At 43.0% G+C, this 18,937-nt stretch overlaps 1 protein-coding gene across 8 annotated transcripts in view; it reads left to right on the forward strand.

The window, feature by feature from the left end:
• Positions 1–18,937, forward strand: part of AKAP13 (A-kinase anchoring protein 13) — a 314,908-nt gene that overhangs the window by 205,159 nt on the left and 90,812 nt on the right. For all 8 annotated transcript variants that reach the window (XM_065906801.1, XM_065906802.1, XM_065906803.1 and 5 more), the window contains one exon: positions 13,922–13,997. In XM_065906801.1, coding sequence (XP_065762873.1) covers positions 13,922–13,997 — 76 coding nt within the window. The remainder of the gene's footprint in view (positions 1–13,921; positions 13,998–18,937) is intronic.

Consider the following 18,937-nt stretch of genomic DNA (forward strand, 5'->3'; position numbering starts at 1 on the left):
ACGGTTTTAACAGAACACTTTTATATACGTTCATTTGAGACGATTGGTCAGGCAGCAGTGGTCCCCACACCCCTACCCCAGACTCCTTTTCTTAGGAAAAGTTTGAGGCATTTCCTGAGCCCGGCTGAGGAACGTGAAAGACTTGAGTGATGTGATGTGTTTTTGTTTTGTTTTTTTCCCCCACAAGGCCACAGCTCATAAAGGACATAATTAGTTTTCTCTCTCTTGCTCTCTTTGTTTTTTGGATGTGCTTGTGTTTGTATTCTTTTTTCTTTTTTTGCACCATTACTGCCTTTACATAACCAGAGTTTCAGTAGAAGAAACTTCACTTCTCAGAAAGCAGGCATTTATTACAACTAAGGAAGATGAGGTGGGCAACTTTGGTGCTGATTCTTTGCTTTGAAGACAGAGAAGGTCACGTCACTGGGAGATCTACACGAAAACAGTATTAATGACTTGTTCAGTGTCAGGCATGGTGCTCGGTCCAAGGGGCACTGGGTCTTCAAAGTTCCTGTGTTGCTTAAAGACAGGCAACAGGCAAACAGAAAGTACACGTTACTATAAGTGACTTGATAGAAATAAACAGTGTGCACTGTAAGAAGTGATGGGAAGTCATTTCAGGTAGATCATTCTGAGGTTCTGACATTTAAAAAACTGGTCTCCCGAGAATTAGAAGACGCCAGCGCTGCCCCTAGGGAAGGCGCTCTAGGAAGGATTGGCAGAGGCCCTGGGGCGGGGAGGGATGGGGAAGGCCGCGGTGATGGGAGAGCACTGGGCAGGCCGGGCCTGGAAGAGCCAGGCCGCGACCCATCGTGAGGGGTCTGCTTTGCCGGGGCATGTTACTTCTCAGCTTACGTTTTCAAAAGATCATTCTGGCACATGGGAGTCTCTTAGGCTGCCATTGTGGTAGGCCAGGCGTGATGGAATGGCTCTGTGGTCTCCAGCAGGCAGGCACTTAATATTTACATCCCTAGTGTTCGTTTCATCTTATGGGGAAAAACATTTTTGGATAGTTGGTAATTTTCTCACAGTTCATCCTAGGTAATAGGATACAACCCCAGACGTAATTCTTTTCAAAGCTCATGTTCTTTCTTAGTCCCCTAGACTTCTTTGAGTTGGCCAACACTTTTATTTCATGAATGTGTGTATCTGTATCTATATGTATCTTTTAAAGTTTTAACTGCTAAGACTTTTTCAGTATGAAAAGTTGATCTCATTCACTTCTTTCCCGGTGTGGGGATTCCTTCTACAGCACTTTGAATTCAGATATGAACCCACCATTTTTACCAGCCTTTCCCCCACAACTTTTTTCTTTTTTTAATTCATTCAGAAGTGGCCTCCTCACCTATCTTCCATTTTGAATTTCAGTTTTTTTAAATCAGTGTTTTTAAAAATATATTTTAGTGGATGTATGTGCTACTTGAGTTCCCAAGTGGCCATGTACTATGTTCCCAATGGAAGATTAATTTTTTTTAAATACCAAGGAGTTTGTAAATTTTTTTTAATCTTTTCATTATGTCTAAGCACTCAAAACAGTGTCCCTAATTTGTGTTAAATGCTCAATAAGTTTTGTTTGTTGGATGAGTTAATCTGTTAAGATTTGTAAGCATGGGTTCATAAAGCATCATGGTATGCAAACTGGGCTTAATGTGCTGGGATGTTTGGGGTAAAGAACAGAGAGATGAGTGAGTTGTGACAGTCATCACAAGATTGGACCGTGACCCTGTCCTTCTGGTATCATAACGTTTACAACTCCATTCCTTCCCACTGGCATCCGAATAATTCACTGTGAATTAACTTGAAAATCTTATCCTCTGTTATATGCCCCTCCTTTCTGAGACTTACTCTGCATTCTGACCCATTCCCTTTGTCAGTTCTGTTCAGTGACTTTCACGGGAGCTCTTCTGCATCAAAGTCTTCCCTTGCGATTTTTCCCAAGGCTGGGTACACCAGTCTTTATCCTCACATCAGCCATTGCTTCACATCATCAAACCCAATAGATGCTGAAGTCTTAGCTCCTTCTTGAATTTTTTTTTTTCTAATAATAAAGTAGGTTAATAGTATCCTTGGCTCTGCCATCCCAGTACACACATACATACATGTCACTCCTCACAGTATCCCCCAGTGCCTGTGTGACTTCTGGCTTCTTATAGTAGGTAAATGGCTAGTAACTATGAATCGTGTGCACAGAATGGGATAAGGAAGAATTTGAACCATTGGCAGACACCCTTTGGTATCAGCAGGCCCATTTTCTTCAGCCAGCATCTTTCAAAGGCCTAGTTTTGTGTCTTTTTGTTTGGGGGCTGCACTGGGTCTTTGCAGGAAGAGAGCTCCCATTGGCGTGTGCAGGATTTTCTAGTTGTGGCGTGTGGGCTCCGTAGTTTGCAGCAGGGCGGCTCAGTAGTTCTGGCGCCTTAGCTGCCCCTCTGCGTGTGGGAATCTTAGTTCCCTGACCAGGGATGGAACCCCAGTCCCTTCCATTGGAAGGTGGACTCTTAACCACTGGACTGCCAGGGAAGTCCCTCTAAAGCCCATACAAGTTGGTGAGGAGCCTTTGTCTTCACACAGTTCGGTAGCTAACTCACGATCACATTAAGAGACTGTTCAAAGACAAAGACAAAGCACTTTGGAAATGTGAAGAAGACAAAGTGTCTTCTTCAAAGACAAAGAAGTCAGAATCCTAGTTCAGCTACTGACTTTAATCCAGGGACCATTTCCATTTCACTAGTTTTATTACTTTGGGTACTTGCAAAAATATTGCCTACTAGTGACAACATGATTCTTCCTGCTGCTGCTGATTTACTGACAGCATACTTTGTAACTCTTAAGTCAGAGTAGCAGATGGATGGTGAAAACGTTTGCAACCGTGTTTTGTGGACACTGTGTGTATGGAGGACGATGACCTCCTCCCGTCCGTGATGCTCAGGCAGGCCCCCTGGCCTCATTGGTGAGCGCGCAGGAGTAGTTTGTCTGTAAGCCCAGTGTCATCTTCCAGGAAATACACATCCTTGAACAAGTTTACTTGCTCAAAGACACTTCCATGCCGGTTTCAACAAAAGGCGTTAGGAGGCCAAAGACGACTGAAGGCAGCTCTGCCTGTCTGCTCAGTTGGAGTCTGGTTCCCTGGAAGGACTTTTGACTCAAGTGTTGGCTGCCCTGTCCGGATGGTGGGGACTCTGCTTCCTTTTGTGCAGCCTTGGAACTCCAGCTACATCTCCTGAGACATCTGCAGAGGAAGTAAGTACAGGCAGTGACTGGGAAGGCTGGGTGTGACCATGAGCTGTCTTATTAGGATGTTCAAATATAAACAGTGGCAGAAACACTGCCAAAAACAAGGCAGTTCCCTCTCCACTGAAAATATGTACAGCTCTATTTTCAGACTGATGGGAACACAGTTTAGGTGTGGTTTAGATCATTCCAAGGAACCCAAGGCTTCAAGACAGGCATGAAAAATTACCAGGATGGTCAACATTTTTTTTTTTTAATTAACTTCTCCCATCCCATGTTCCATATGCACTGTAACTCACCAGAACTTTGGATGCTTGGTACCTGTAATGTCCACAATCTGATTGCCGTGGAGATACAACATGGACAGAGGACTAAGTTTGTTTTTTAGCTAAAGAATTGCAAATAGAGTCAGAGCCAGAAAGTGGTTTTGGGTGGCTTATTCCCCCAGAAGATGTGGGTATTTAATGGCACCGTCTCTGTTTTCCTCATTTCCAACTGCTTGCTAAACAAAATTTCAGAATCATTTTGATCTACTCCTTCTCCTACCCATTTAATCAGTTGCCAATCTTGTATTTTGCTACTAGTTCAAAGATTCCATAGAGCAACACCTGGGTAAAGGGCCTTATTATTGTTAATTATTATCTTTGTTTTCCTCTTAAGCTCAAATTATTAGCAATCTCAACACTGTTGTTTCTTTCTAGTGCATCTCCTAATTCTGCTAATTCCCCCATCAGAATTTCCTGCCAAACCTAGCCTCAAGATGGCTAAGAAGAGTGTCAGTGGTACAGAGAACCAGTCTGTCATCCAGTAATGTAGAAACCTGGGTCTTAGAGGTCACCTTTTGGAAAAGAGACTACCATGAGAAGAGATGTGTTACCATGAGTATAATCAGGGCCTGGCATTTTCTCTGGTCTGTAGCAAGCACTCTGAAAATGTTCCAGAGGAGCCACGTTGGGTGTGTGGCCTTCAAGTTATCTCTCTGTGTGAGTGAGAAACAGTGGAGATGTTGACAAATAGACCCAAAACGACGGTGTGATTTATCGGTCACATCGGTGTTTCTGAAAGCAGGCGGGAGGAGGGGGAGAGGTTTTGTGACCAGCCTCTGCCTCCTGGGCGGCTTGCTTGCACACGCTCAGCGCGGTGTTGGTCACACGTGATTACGGGCTGCTCGGCGCTGCTGTCCCTGTGTTCAGGGTGTGGTCGGAAACGCTGATGCCGGGTTTGACCTTCTTCCCACACTCGTGTCTGCGGACTCTGTCCTCTGGCTAATGGCACTGACCACGACTGGTAGCATCTGGCCCGGATCACCAGCTCTCCTTCCAGCTGTGGGCCGCCTGACCGCTTTTCTCTAAACACGCTCGCTTCTCTGGAACTGCCGCACACTCACTCTGTTTTTGTTGTCATGAGGAAATACATAACATAACAACACTCACCACACGAGTGTACAGTTCAGTGGCATCAAGTACGTTCACTTTGTCATGCAGCTGTTGTATCACCACTGTCCAGAACTTCTTTGTCTTTGTAGACTGAAGCTCCGTACTCAGTAAAGAGTAACTCTGCATCTCCCCCTGCCCCCAGTCCTGGCAATCACCGTTCTATTTTCTGGCTCCAGAATTTGACTACCCTAGGTATCTTATATAAGTGGCATTGCACAGTATTTGTCCTTTCATGACTGGCCTATTTCACTGAGTATAATGTCTTTGTGGTTTATCCATGTGGAAGCAGGTGTCAGAATTCTGTGCTTATTTTAAGGCTCCATTGCGTGTATATACTACCTTTTGTTTATCCATTCATCTGTTGATGGCCAGTTGGGTTGTTTTCCCCTTTTATCTATTGTGAATAGTGATGCTGTGAGTGTTGACTTATAAATATGAGCACTGTTTTCAGTTCTTTGGGGTGTGTACCCAGAAGTGGAATTGCTGGATTGTATGGTGATTCTGTTTAAGTTTTGGAGGAACCCCTGTACTGTTTTCCACATTTTACATTCCCAAGAATTTACGTGCACACAGGTTTCAGTTCCTCTGCATTCTCACCAACACTAGTTATTTTCTGGAGGTTGTTTTGTTTTGGAGGGTGTGTATGTGTGTGTGCGTGGTTTAAATAACAGCCATCCTGATGGCCATGATGTGGTGTCTCACTGTGGTTTTGATTTATTTCATTTTGTGACTGCACACTCGCTTCTGTGCTGTTTCCGTCTGCACAGAGCCAGCCTTCCCGGTTTCTTCACCTGCAGCAGCGTGTCTTCTCTCTGGGCACGTCCATTGGGCTCCCACTCCATTTGACTTTCTTCTCACCACCTTTTACTCAAGAGCAGATGAAACCAGCTCCAGTCTTTCAATATCGGTAACTTCTAAGCATCTGAAAGACATCTTAACACTTCAGACTCAACCTGGTCAAAGAGAGGCACCATCACCGTCTCCTCTGGACTTCCTACGTCTTTTTCTCAGTGTGGGGTTTTTCTCTCTCTCTCATTTCTGTGGATTCTGCCCTTTGCAGCAGCTCGCTGACCTGCTGCTTCCTCTGTGTCCCACGGGGGCCACCTGTCCCCAGCCCAGGGACGCACCTCGGGACCGGAGCTGCCTAGACGCCTCTTACTGGGCTGTGTCCCGGTTGTTCCCTGCATGCCTTCCTTGGAGCAGTTTTTTCTGCAGTTTTCCCAGGATGATACTGATTTTTCCACTCCCTTGCTTGTGTAACTGGGGTCAGGGGTTCCCCTTGGTGGAGGTTAAAGCGTAGATTCACGGCTGCCGTGTCTCCCGTTCTTTCCTCAGTCATACTCCTGGACACCCTTGGTCTTTTCGTGCTCCTCAAGAACTTGTAAGGAGAAGTCTCTACTCTGAGTTGTGAAGACACCTCCAGAACCACTGACTGGACGCACACACGTGTGTTTCTGGGAAAGAGCGGTCCCTGGCTTCCCTCAGATCCTTGACAGAGTCTCTGCCGCCAAAGGCCTTGACAGAGTCTCTGCCGCCAAAGGCCACGAACTCCAGCTCTGAAGTGTCCTGGCGGCCTTGCTCAGCCTCTTTTTTTCCATGGCAGGAATTCCCAGTGTCACCATCTCCCTTTTAGGCACACTTCCCCCTTGGAGGGCCCACTTTCTATACCACCAGCCTCATTAAGCTTGCCCCAAATCTCTGAGCCAGAAATTACCTTTCTCTATACTAGAGACTCCCTTACCTCTTTGGGTTTCAGGTACTCATGTACTTATTCTGTTTCACAAGCTAATCAGTACTACCCAGTCTGTAGTCCATGGCTGTGGAGTTATTTCATGAGCTCTGGTAATCCGTGGGTCCATATGGTTATATGCATTGTCCTAGGGTGTGGATGCAGGTATAACCCTTGATGCCTTATACTTCATGTGTTTATTTCTGGCCAAGCTGGATCTTCTTCATTGGTGCATGGGCTTTTATTCAGTTGGGGGCTCCTCTCTGGTTGTGGGTTTCTCTCTTCTGTGGCTTCTCTCGTTGCAGAGCACAGGCTCTAGGGCACGTGGATGTGGGTCCGTGCAGCACGTGGGCTCGCTGGCGGCCACTCCCAGGCTCCCGAGCACAGTAGTTCTGGCCAACGGGATTCATTGCTCTACGGCGTGTGGGCTCTTCCCAGATCAGGGATCACACCCATGTCTCCTGCCATTGGGGGGAGGACTCTTAATCACTGAGCCACCAGGGAAGTCCATCCTTGACATTTTAGATGAACGAAGGTGCCTCATACTTGTGAACTGTGGGACCTGTCGTGCAAACTGTCACCAGGCTCACGACTCGTCTTCCCCCTGCTGCACCTTGGCACTGTTCCTTGCCGAAGGTGGGCATGGTACTCCCTAAAAGCTGACTGGCCCACTGTGTGGTTTAATCAACAAGATAGCAATAGGAAGAAGTCTTCTTGGGCTAGATTTGCTCACCCTTTCCTGGTGAGGAAGCCTCTGATTTACCTGAAATCATACTGCTTTTCAGTGTAGGTTTTAGTTTGAAATGTTTGTGAATGAGTCCTGATGCCACAGAAGGAACTCCCTGGAGCCGCATAGCTGTCAGATTTCCTGAGGTTTCCTTGAGTACTTGGAAGCAGTGAGCCTGCTCAGCACGTCGTTGGTAATTAACTGTCAGTGACTGAAAACGCAGGCTCCTGAAAGCAGACAAAGCCAAGACAAACAAACAGAAAACATTTCTTTCAGTTACAGCATTTTGATGTTCCGAAAATTGGCACCCCCAGTTTCATATTTTAGTTTCTCGTTATAATACTTTACTTTCTAAATATTTTTGTCTAATTTAAGCAGTGACTCTCTTTTCCAGCCAATAATCTCCAGAGATGTTCAATGCTCCTTTGCCAGATTTTTTCAGTTTCATATTGCTATTAAAAATTGTTTAAACAGTTGAATTCTGAGACAAAAGTTAAGAACGAGAAGAGATACTTGCAAGGGTGGGTGAAGAGCACCGGACTGGGAGTGAGGAAAAATGAGTCCTCACTCCATCTCTAAATACTGTTACCTCCTTCAAGTCCCTTCACCCCCTGTGCCCGCCCCACTTTCTAATGGATCTGCTGAAGGGAGGCAGAGTGATAATCATAAAGGTTCTCCCTTTAGTTCTTTCCTTAAATATCATTGAGGATAGTAAATTCAAAGAATTTTCATTAAGCATCTGCTCTCTACTCATGGGGAGATCTGTGGAAATTTTGAAGATAGGATTCACTTCTCAAGGTGCTTACGGTCTTTTGAATAGATGCAGTTACCAGTACAATATAGTTGGCACATAAATCTACCATCCCCAAATCTAGCCTCACCCGTGATGCCTCATCTCAAAAATGGCGATGTGCCTCCCAATGGGACAGGCATCAGGTCCCATCCAGGCAACGGTAGTCTGCAAACTTGAAGGTACCATCAATTTAGAAATATAATGAGATGTTTTACAGTTTTAATTCTGGTATCACCTGTCTTATTTCAAACTCTTCTTTCCAGAGTCACCATAAACCTCACGGTTGCCCAATTCAGTGACTTCTTTTTAAAGATTTATCAGTTCCAACTCCTCAGCAGCAGTTGACACCGTGGTCCTACCTTCTCTCTTCAGCCCTCGGCTTTTCTTAACTTCCGTGAAACTCTAATCTCTGAATTCTTCTGCCTGTACAGTGTGGCAGTCGCCGGCTCCTCCCCCACATATATTGTGCAATAATGCCTTGTGTAAAGTGGAAGAGAGGAGTTGTTATCTGGCCCAGTGTTTCTGTGTGTTACATTTGTGACCTGGGCAGCAATGTAGAAAGCATTTCAGATCTGATTCCCACTTCTCCTGATCACAGGACACTTTGTCCACCCTCATTTCAGGGCCTAATGTGTGCAGAATGCTGTGGAAGAGTTACTTACTTAATTTTTCCACATCTCTCTCACACCCACTGAGTTCTTTGAGGACTCAGTTCTTTTACTACTTCTGCTTTTAAGGCTTAACACAAATGTTTTGATACATTGAAGATATTTAGTATTTTATTTAATAAGAGAAGGAAAGGAATCTGAGGATGTTTAGCATTATGTCTTCATAGAGTCTTCCTTTCCTAGAAAGTAATCAATAGATTAAAAAATAGTTTCCATTTTAAAAGAATGAAAAGTTGGAAGTATGTTTCTAATGAGTAGTCATGTTTAAAACCAGCTGAACTACATGATCATGTTTTATTTACTCTCATCTAGTTTGTTTCACTTTTTCCATTTCATATTCAGTGCTCTGATTTCATTTAGTTTGTTTTCCAGTTTCTCCATCTCTTTTAAGATTTTTTTCCTCATGCCTCTATCAAGCTTAGTAGAAAAACTTCTGTTTACATATATATAAATAATATGTATAATGTATATATTTTTAGAAAACTTACGAATTTTTGCCTACTAAAAAATTTAGGACATTTTGATTCTACTTAGTAGGAATAGAATGCTAGATTTCTAATTTAAAAAAGTGCAACCAGCAACAGAGGCTTACTGTATGGCACAGGGAACTACAGTCAGTATCTTGTAATAAGCTATAATAGGAAATAATTTCAAAAATAATACATGTGTATGTGTATAACTGAATCACCTTGCTGTGCTCCTGAAGCATTGTAAGTCAACTGTACTTTGGTAAAATACATATATTTTAAAAAAGGAAAAGTTGAAAGTGTATCTCATATACTCACCTGAGATACCATTCACACCTGCCAAGTTGGATACATCTAAACACAGGTAAGAGCAGTAGCAGGTGTTGGCAAGGGTGTGGAGAAATCAGATCACTCGGACATTGGTGGTAGGAATGTCAAATGGCACGGCCGGTCTGGAAAAGTCTGGCAAACCCTCAGACTTTATTAAACGTAAAGTTATCATCACGTGACATAGCTGTTCCACCCTTAGGTGTATACCCAAAAGAAGTGGAACATGTCCTATGCTCGTATATGGATATTCATGACAGGATTATTCATAACAGCCAGAAAGTGAAAACAGCCCACATGTCTATCAGCTGAAGAATAAACAAACAAAATGTGGGCATATCCATGTAGTGTTATGGATTATTTGGCAGTAGAGTACAGTACTGATAAATGCTAAGACACAGATGAACTTTGAAAGCCTTGAACCTTAAAAGCTAAGTGCAAGAAGCCAGTAACCAAAGACATCAAAATGTATGATTCCATTTATACAAGATGTCCAGAGTAGGCAAATACATAGAAATAGAACATAGATTAATGGTTGCCTGGAACTGGGAGGGGAGGGGTTTGGGGTAGTGTGTGACTACTGATGGATTCAAGGTTTCTTTTTTGTGCTGTGAAAATGTTCTAAAATTAGATAGTGGCCATGGTTTCCCAACTGTATTAAGACACTAGACCATTGAACAAGCTATTTAATTGTTAAATAGATGAGTTTTAGAGGATATGATTTATGTTTCAATTTGTTGTTGTTCAGTCGCTAAGTCGTGTCTGACTCTGCAACCCCATGGACAATAGCACGTCAGACTTTCCTGTCCTTCACTGTCTTCCAGAGCTTGCTCAAACTCTTGTCCATTTAATTAGTGATGCTATTCAATGATCTCATCCTCTGTCATCCCCTTCTCCTGCCTTCGATCTTTCCCAGGATCAGGGTCTTTTCCAGTGAGTCGACTCTGCATCAGGTGGCCAAAATACTGGAGCTTCAGCACCAGTCCTTCTGATGAGTATTCAGGGTTTATTTCTTTTAGGATTGACTGGTTTGATCTCCTTGCAGTTCAAGGGACTTTCGAGTCTTCTTCAGCACCACAACTGGAAAGCATCAATTCTTTCATGCTTGGCCTTGTTTATGGCCCAACTCTCACATCTGTACATAATTACTGGAAAAACCATAGCTTTGACTATACAAACCCTTGTCAAATATTTCAATAAAGGTCTTAAAATGCAAAATTGCACAAAATGTGAAATTATGCACAAAAATGTGCAAATACACACACAAAATGCGATGTGGTATGCTGGATTGCCAATATCTGTTGAATCATCAAAAAGCAAAAGAGTTCCAGAAAAATATCTACTTCTGCTTTACTTGACTATGCCAAAGCCTTTGACTGTGTGGATCACAACAAACTGTGGAAAATTCTTTAAGAGATGGGAACACCAGACCACCTGACATGCCTCCTGAGAAATCTATATGCAGGTCAAGAAGCGACAGTTAGAACTGGAACAGTGAGACACTTTATTTTTGGGGACTCCAAGATTACTGCAGATGGTGACTGCAGCCCTGAAATTAAGACGCTTGCTCCTTGGCAGAAAAGCTATGACCAACCTAGACAGCGTATTAAAAAGCAGAGACATTACTTTGCCAGCAAAGGTCCATCTAGACAAGGCTATATAGTTTTTCCAGTAGTCATGTTGGATGTGAGAATTGAACTATAAAGAAAGCTGAGCACTGAAGAATTGATGCTTTTGAACTGTTGTGTTGGAGAAGACTCTTGAGAGGCCCTTGGACTGTAAGGAAATCCAACCAGTCCATCCTAAAGGAAATCAGTCCTGAATATTCATTGGAAGGACTGATGCTGAAGCTGGAACTTCAGTTCTTTGGCCACCTGATGCGAAGAACTGACTCATTGAAAAAGACTCTGATGCTGGGAAAGATTGAAGGCGGGAGGAGAAGGGGACGACAGAGGATAAGATGGCTGGATGGCATCACCAACTCAATGGACATGAGTTTGAGTAAGCTCCCGGAGTTGGTGATGAACAGGGAGGCCTGGCGTGCTACAGTTCACAGGGTCGCAAAGAGTAGGACATGACTGAGCAACTGAACTGAACTAGCTGACCCTGGATTGGATCATGGAACAGTAAAGAACATTAATGGAAAAAGGAATGAAATCCAAAGTCTGGAGTTTAATTAACAAAATGTTCCAGTGTTGGTTTCGTTCTTTAAGTTTTAATTTTATTTTTTAGCACCACAGACATTTTGTATTGGGGTATAGCTGATTGATAGTCATTAAAGAAGACTCAGGAACCTATAGAAAAGTTAGAGTGGATATTAGTTGTCTTTTTATGATCACTCCTGCATAACCACTCGAAACATTGAATCAGATTAAAGCTTTTCACCATATAGGTGTCATCAGGAGATTTTTGGTCACTACTACCTTTAAGTATAGCAGTAGTATTTAATATATACTAGTTGTCAACTGAAGTGAAGTCGCTCAGTCGTGTCCGACTCTTCGCGACCCCATGGACTGTAACACCCAGGCTCCTTGGTCCATGGGATTTTCCAGGCATGAATACTGGAGTGGGTTACTATTTCCTTCTCTAGGGGAATCGTCCCGAAACTGGGTGTCCCGCATTGTAGGCTTTACCGTCTGAGCTTGTCAACTGACCTGAACTGAACTGTCAAAACTGTGATGGGGTCTGAGATTTCACCCTACTTGCAAGCTACCAGGTCAGCCTGACAGTTTCATGGCTGCTGTCTGAAGTCAAAAGCACCCTGAGCATCAGCTTCTTATTGGTGCTGCCGGCTGCTCTGCTCCGGGGGGCAACACAGGGGGCCAGGGAGATGCTGTGTCACAGCCGTGGGACCCCTGAGGTTTTACTGTGTGCATAAGCCTGCCTCACTGTTGTTCTGACTTCACACATCTGTATTCACACAGAAAGAAACAGTATCTCTATCTCCCCAGGCTGTGCCACATGGAGACATTTGTAACAAGACAACCTGGAATGAAAGGGCAGGCAGTGTCCTTTGCTCACTAGACACGCACAGGGAGATTCTTGAGGAGTTGTCTCTCATCACCAGTATGTTCTCGTCATTGTTATTCAGAAATCAGTGTTTCATTAAAGGGATTTGATTTAATTTTCTTTCTTTCAATATTTATGATACATTATTTCAAATAATACTCCACTTTTTTGTTAAATAATACATTATTTTTGTATTATTTATATATTATTTTGCAAAATGTGTAACTCATTTTCTGTTACACACAAATGCCTAAAATGACATGAAAAGTGACGTCAATTTGTCCCTCAAGTATTGACGATGAAGAAAATTCTGTTTACTCATTAGCTATTGAGTAACATCTGAAAAGGTGATGAAAACATTCTCAGATCAAGAGTTTGAACAAAGTTTCCTAAAATGTTGAGTGGAGAGGTGTTGAAGATCATGGACTGGGAGAGAGCAATGTCATGATAATTCAGAGTGGCTCGGCATTCTTCACTGTTGTTAAAGGGTCTGCTTTTAAAATGTCCGTTATCTCTTTAAAATTTGTTGCTATGTTCATGTAGCAAAAGTACAGTAATTATGGACTCTTGCTTTTCCTGTTGACAGTGAAACTTTCTTCACTGGAAGTGAAGTTTGGCTCGTTTCAAATGAGGTGCAGTTCACAGTCAGAAAATCCCTCTCTCATTAGGGTCTGTTTTGTTTTTTAAGGAAAATTTGCTGTTTCCATTCTTTGAAAGATGGGGATTGGGTTTGTTAAGATTACTGAATTTGAGGTTTCCTCCTTATACTCACTCAGATTGCATTTTGAAAGGGGATACTTGCATAATCCCAGGGACCCTGCTGAATATTCTTTTCCATTCAAGGATCACTTTCAAATTTTTGGCATCATTCTGTAACACACCAGGAGTTGAAACACTGATGGCCTCTGGTCCCAGCCTCCATTCCTCTCTACTGGGAAAAGAGCTGAAGCAAGTCAATGATTTGGTGTTTGTTTCCTGTGGCTCTAGGTTTGCATAGTTGATTTGCAAGCAGTTTAATTTCTTGCATTTGCTCTTTGTCAGACAGTTGTAATTTGACAGAATGCCCCATAACTTTCTACCTTATTTGCTTAGCATGTTTAGGAAACCTGTTGTTCTTTCTCACCCATATAGTTTAGCATCTTCTCATCAAAGATCAGAAATTGACAAGTGTAGGTCCTCCAAGCCTAGTTATTTTTTGGCAAGAGAAATAATACAAACTTCTTCGAGCTAGTGTGGGGATTAAATAAAATGATATATGTAGAATTATTAGGATGAATTGAAATAATGTATGTAGAATTCTTAACCTGATACCCAAAGTACAGTGATCCTTGAATAAACAGGAGTTATTTTTGCACTTTTTTTCTGACTTGCAAACCAGGATGTGAAATACATAGTTCAACATTTGATCCATTTTACCTGTTAACTTCTTTTTTTTATTTCACCCTTGTCTGCACCATGATCTTCCTCTTTGTATGTCTTTTTCCGTTTTGCTTTTTTACGCATGACTTTTACTCAATCTCTCTTTCTTTCCCTTCAGATAAACCGAGAAAACTGGTGTACCATTGAGCCGTGCCCTGACACAGCATCTCTTCTGGCTCCCACGCAGAGCCCAGGTAAGCGGGGATTCTCCATCTTCCGGTTTGCTTGAATAACTGCATCCAAAATGTCCCTTTTCCAGAGCCACCATCCCACTCTATTGCAGAATGTTGGCAATCTTCATGAGCATTAGTGGGATAAGTGAGAAGAGTATTACGTGATTTGGGTTTCTAGGCCTTTTATCTATTCACAGCTGAAAATGAATGTGTAATTACCTAAATTTCATTTTAGTAGTAAGTTTCCACAGGTGGCTTTATGGTTGATTAATTCACCTGTGAAGGCAAATATATGTACATGTGATAATGGTTTCTTAATATGATAAAACTATAAATATATGTTATTAAGGACTAATCTCAGGTCTCTTGATTTTGGCTGCGCATTGAAATTACCTGGGGAGCTTTAAAAATATACTGATGTCTGGGTCCTACCCCCTGGCGATTCCAATTTAGTTAGGCTGAGGTGTGGTCTGAGCATCAGATCTCTAAAAGAGCCTTTGGTTCCTCTGCTGTGTAGCCTAGATTGAGAATCGTAATCTTTGGAAATACTGTCAGCAGTTGAGGCTCTCCTTAAGCACCCACGAGGTACTAGTGACATTAGATGAGGGTAAAAGGCCCTTAAGACCTCGGTGGTTGATGACACAGTGCATGTGTTGTGGTCGTTAGGAGTCCTGACTTTTCACCCTCGTTGAGCCACTAATTCACTGTGACGCAAGGTTTGTTCCCGATGTCTGTGCTCTGTTGTCTTCCATCCCTGAAGCCTACTGGCTTTCCTTAAGGGAAGAGTCCAGATGACTGGTGAGTAACTCAAGTACCCTACGCCTGTTCTTGCAGCTGGTAATTTGCGTTTTGGGCTCTTGAGTCTGCTTTACCCAACAAAACCTCTGTTAACCTTTTCAGTTTTTCCTGACTTGCTTTAAAAATTACTGAGTTCTCATTTGCTGGTCATTTTAGAAACAGTTTAGCTGTGGATGTATGGTAGTAGGAGGAAATTTAAGAACAAGATGGTTCAAATCCTCTTCCTAAAGAGAAGTGTCCTGCTGATTCTCAACCCTCTGACTTTGCTCCAAAGAAAGTGCTGGAAACAAATATGAGAATAACTTTTTTTTTTCTTTCTATTTTTCTCTCATACAGAAGTTAAAGAATATTATTATGCTATTGTTGTGTTTAGGGTCTCCAAATATTGTAAGATTGACCTTGCTCACAGATGTAACTGACCCATTCCCCATCTAATCCCCTAGAATCTTCGACTTGAAAGTATACTACTCACTCTGTTTTAGTTCCTTAGCTGCTAGGAGCTTTTTCTAGAAGTGTAATTATTCTCAGCCACTCAAGCTGTGAAGTTGTTTGCCCTGTAGAGGTTGCCTCACAGTTAGAATATTCACAGGAAGGTTCGCCACATGCCATAGTTTATTTTTACTCCTTAAAAGAGGTGAATTTGAACCCCTGAGCATTTTCCCCAGGGCATAATCTTAAATATCGTTGACTTTCTCCATACCGCAGCCCCCTGAAAGACTGATTCTTTCGAATCTTTTTAAACCTCAGTTTAACAAAATCCTGAATTATGCTCCTGAACTTCAGGCCTGAGATTATGATTGTAGGCATAGTTTCTTGTGAATTCTAGATACGTTCAATCATGTAGGTTTCTTTCTTTTGCTTTTAAACAAAAGCTCAAGAGAACAATAGTGTTAGACTAAATAAGATAATAACCTTTATTTAACGTCACTTTGCATACTCTTCAGGCTTTCCTAGAGACTCAGAGGTAAAGAATCTGCCCACAGTGTGGGACACCCGTGTTCGATCCCTGGGTCAGGAAGATCCCCTGGAGAAGGAAATGGCAATCCACTCATTCTCCATTCTTGCCTGGAGAATCCTATGGACAGAGGAGCCTGGTGGGCTAGAGTCCATGGGGTTGCAAAGAGTGGGACATGACTGAGCGACTAACACTTTCACTTTCTTTCACTTGTATAATCTTCAGTCCAGGATAAATGCACACTTATTTAAGTAGAAATAAGTGCACATGGATTACGGTTAACATAGTTCAGCAAAGCCCAGTGAGCAGGCTGCTGCTAAGTTTTCCTACCCTTCCCCAACTGTAATTTGTTTGCATATGTAAAATTTAAGCCCAAGTGACTTGATAAGCACTTTGAAAGTGCACATTACATTTTGCTTGCTTTTAAAAAGGTGGTGGCTCAGGGCACAAAAGTAAGAGACAGATTTATAAACCGGTCATAAAATCGGACTGACCCACCACAAACTGTCATGTCCTTACCAGACTTTTGTCAGATCACAAGTTATAGGTTAATGAAGCGTTAACCCCAGTAGGTGTGTGTATCATATTATGCCTGCTGTGTGCCAAGGTGCAGATATCCATTACTAAGTGTATAAATTCTTTCTCACCATCACTACAACTATTTTAGGGAGGGCCGTACTATCCTATTTCATTGGTAAGGCCTCTTAGAGGTCAAGAATGACTTCTTGCCTGGGGGTCTTTTAGTAGTCAGATCCGGATTTAAGCCACCTCACTCCATCTAAACCCAGCAGTGGTTGTTCCTGTTTATACCTTATGGATACCTGCTCCACCTTATGGATTACGAGGAAAGATTCCATTCATTTTGAAAGCCTGCCAGCACACGTGAGCTGAGGGTCCCCGCACTTCCGTCTGTGGGGGTTTCATAACGCCTTCAGGTCCTCTGCTCTCCTTTTCCTTGTTTTCATCCTCTTGCCTCCGCCCCAGCTCGACAGTCAGCGCCGTATCCCATCCCAGACTCGGGTTCGTTCCCTGGGTGAGGTGTTCCTCCCGGGACCGAGTTTGGATCTTCCCTGTGAGTTTTCCGTTAGAATGTCTTGGACTACTGCGTTTTCCAGCCTGGAATCTGGACGTGGTCTTTTGCCTGCCAGCTGGGCGGCGAGCGGCTCGGCGTAGTTGCTGTGACAGCCTTTTCTGCTCTTGGGCAGCCCTCTCCCCCTGCTGTTTTCCCCTCAACCGCAGAGTGGAGTTTTTTATTTTTCCAAGTGGGGAAAGCCGGGATGGTGGGGGATGGGGGGAGCAAGTAGAAAAATCACAGCCACCGACTCCACCCAAGTTAGTACATACTCTAACTGTGAGGGGGGAAAAAAAACACCCAAAACTCTAGAATACCTGTGATTTCCAGGCTTTTAAAAGCAGGGCTGTTCCCATTGAGCTACACATAGAAACAGTTTGGACCAGGATTGAAATGGACTGCTTTTCTACTTTAAGCAGAAACATTTTCAGATTAACCTGTAAGCCCCACCTCAATTCCTGTGGCGTGATTTATGTATTAATACTTCTGTGTTGAAATTTCCTCTTAATATATTCATTTCTACCCCAGGATTATAAACTGCCCCCTCCCCTCCCACACACAAACATGAAACAGCTCTTTATTTGGGTAATCCCCAGTCCCCAGTCAGATGCTTCACTAACAGAACAGGTAATTTTGTTGACAAGTAATTCATGACCTGTATAAGTGCAGTGCCTTTTTGACCTTGTCTTAGATTCCTGGCTAATCCGGGGCTGATAATTTTTTTTAATAAATTTATTTTTTAATTGAAGGATAATTGCCTTGCAGAATTTTGTTGTTTCCTGTCAAACATCAATGTGAATCCAAGGCTAATAATTTATTAATGATCACTTACTAGTTTAGATGAGAAAACCTTTTTCTTCTCATTATCTCTGAACACAGACACGTACACACACAGTTACTGTCTAAACATACGTGTGATGTGCATGCATGCTCAGTTATGTCCGACTCTTTGCAACTCCATGGGCTGTATCCCGACAGGATCCTCTGTCCATGGGATTCTCCAGGCAAGAATACTGGAGTGGGATGCCATTCCCTTCTCCAGAGGATCTTCCCAACCCAGGGATTGAACCTATGACTCTTGCGTCTCCTGCACTGGCAGGCAAATTCTTTACCGCTTTACAGCTGCGCCACTTGGGAAGCACATTGTCTAAGCATAGACTCTAAGAATTAAAAGAGACATTAGCATCATCTAGTTCAACCTCCACTCTTGCCCCAGGCAGGCATTCTTCTCCAGCCCTTCTAGTGAGTGACCCTAATGACTTCAGGTGTCTGTCAGCCTGTGGCCCGGAAGCCTAGTTACAGTGAAGCTCTGGTTTCACTGGGCGAGCCTTCAGCCGTCCTCAGACACATTTTCTTCAAGCTCCTCTGCAGCCTGAATGTATCTCGGGTGTTTCCACTCTCATGACCTCATTGCCACGTTTATCAGTGTTTCAGTTTGATTTGTCTAGGAACAGACCCAGCCGTGGCGGTGCAGTGTCGGTGACACCCGCTGGCCATGGCCAGACTGTCCCCGTGTGGGACTTGGTACACTGTCTGTCTGTCTGTGCTTTGTCTGTGAATACAGCCCGAAACTGCTAGTGTCTTCTGTTTTGCCATCATCTTGTGTTGTCAGCTGCTCTTGAATTTCCTTTCAAGCAAAGCCTGCAGGTAGAGTTCTCTTGAACTGCCAGGCAGCCAGCTTGTCTACAGCTGTCCCTCATCACTTAGTAGCACCTGAAGATTCGATATACTTACATGTGTTTTCCAAGTCATGCATCATGCCAACTAGAATGGAATCGCTTCATCTTTCAAAACTTGTTGAAGGAGGTTGATATCTTTCTTGGTATCGCTATGTACCAATGTTTTAATCTCTATTGTTACCAGGTCACATGTCCCTTTTGGTTACAGAGTTAAGGGAGAGAATGGGTTAAATAGTGAGCTAATTTACGTCTGCTTCAGTTCAGTTCAGTTGCTCAGAGAATTCTTTGAGGCACCAGTACAATATTTCTGTCAAGGCCCCTCTCTGTCTGCTTCCCCAGAGTTCATATCCTAGTTGTTGAACTGAAAACAGATTCTAGATTATGTATTTTTCTTCATCACATTATTCATCCAATATCAGCTCTATCTAGGAAAAGTTAAATAGTTACATTTCTGTTA

The sequence above is a fragment of the Muntiacus reevesi genome, chromosome 15, assembly GCF_963930625.1.
Source record: "Muntiacus reevesi chromosome 15, mMunRee1.1, whole genome shotgun sequence".
NCBI lineage: Eukaryota > Metazoa > Chordata > Mammalia > Artiodactyla > Cervidae > Muntiacus > Muntiacus reevesi.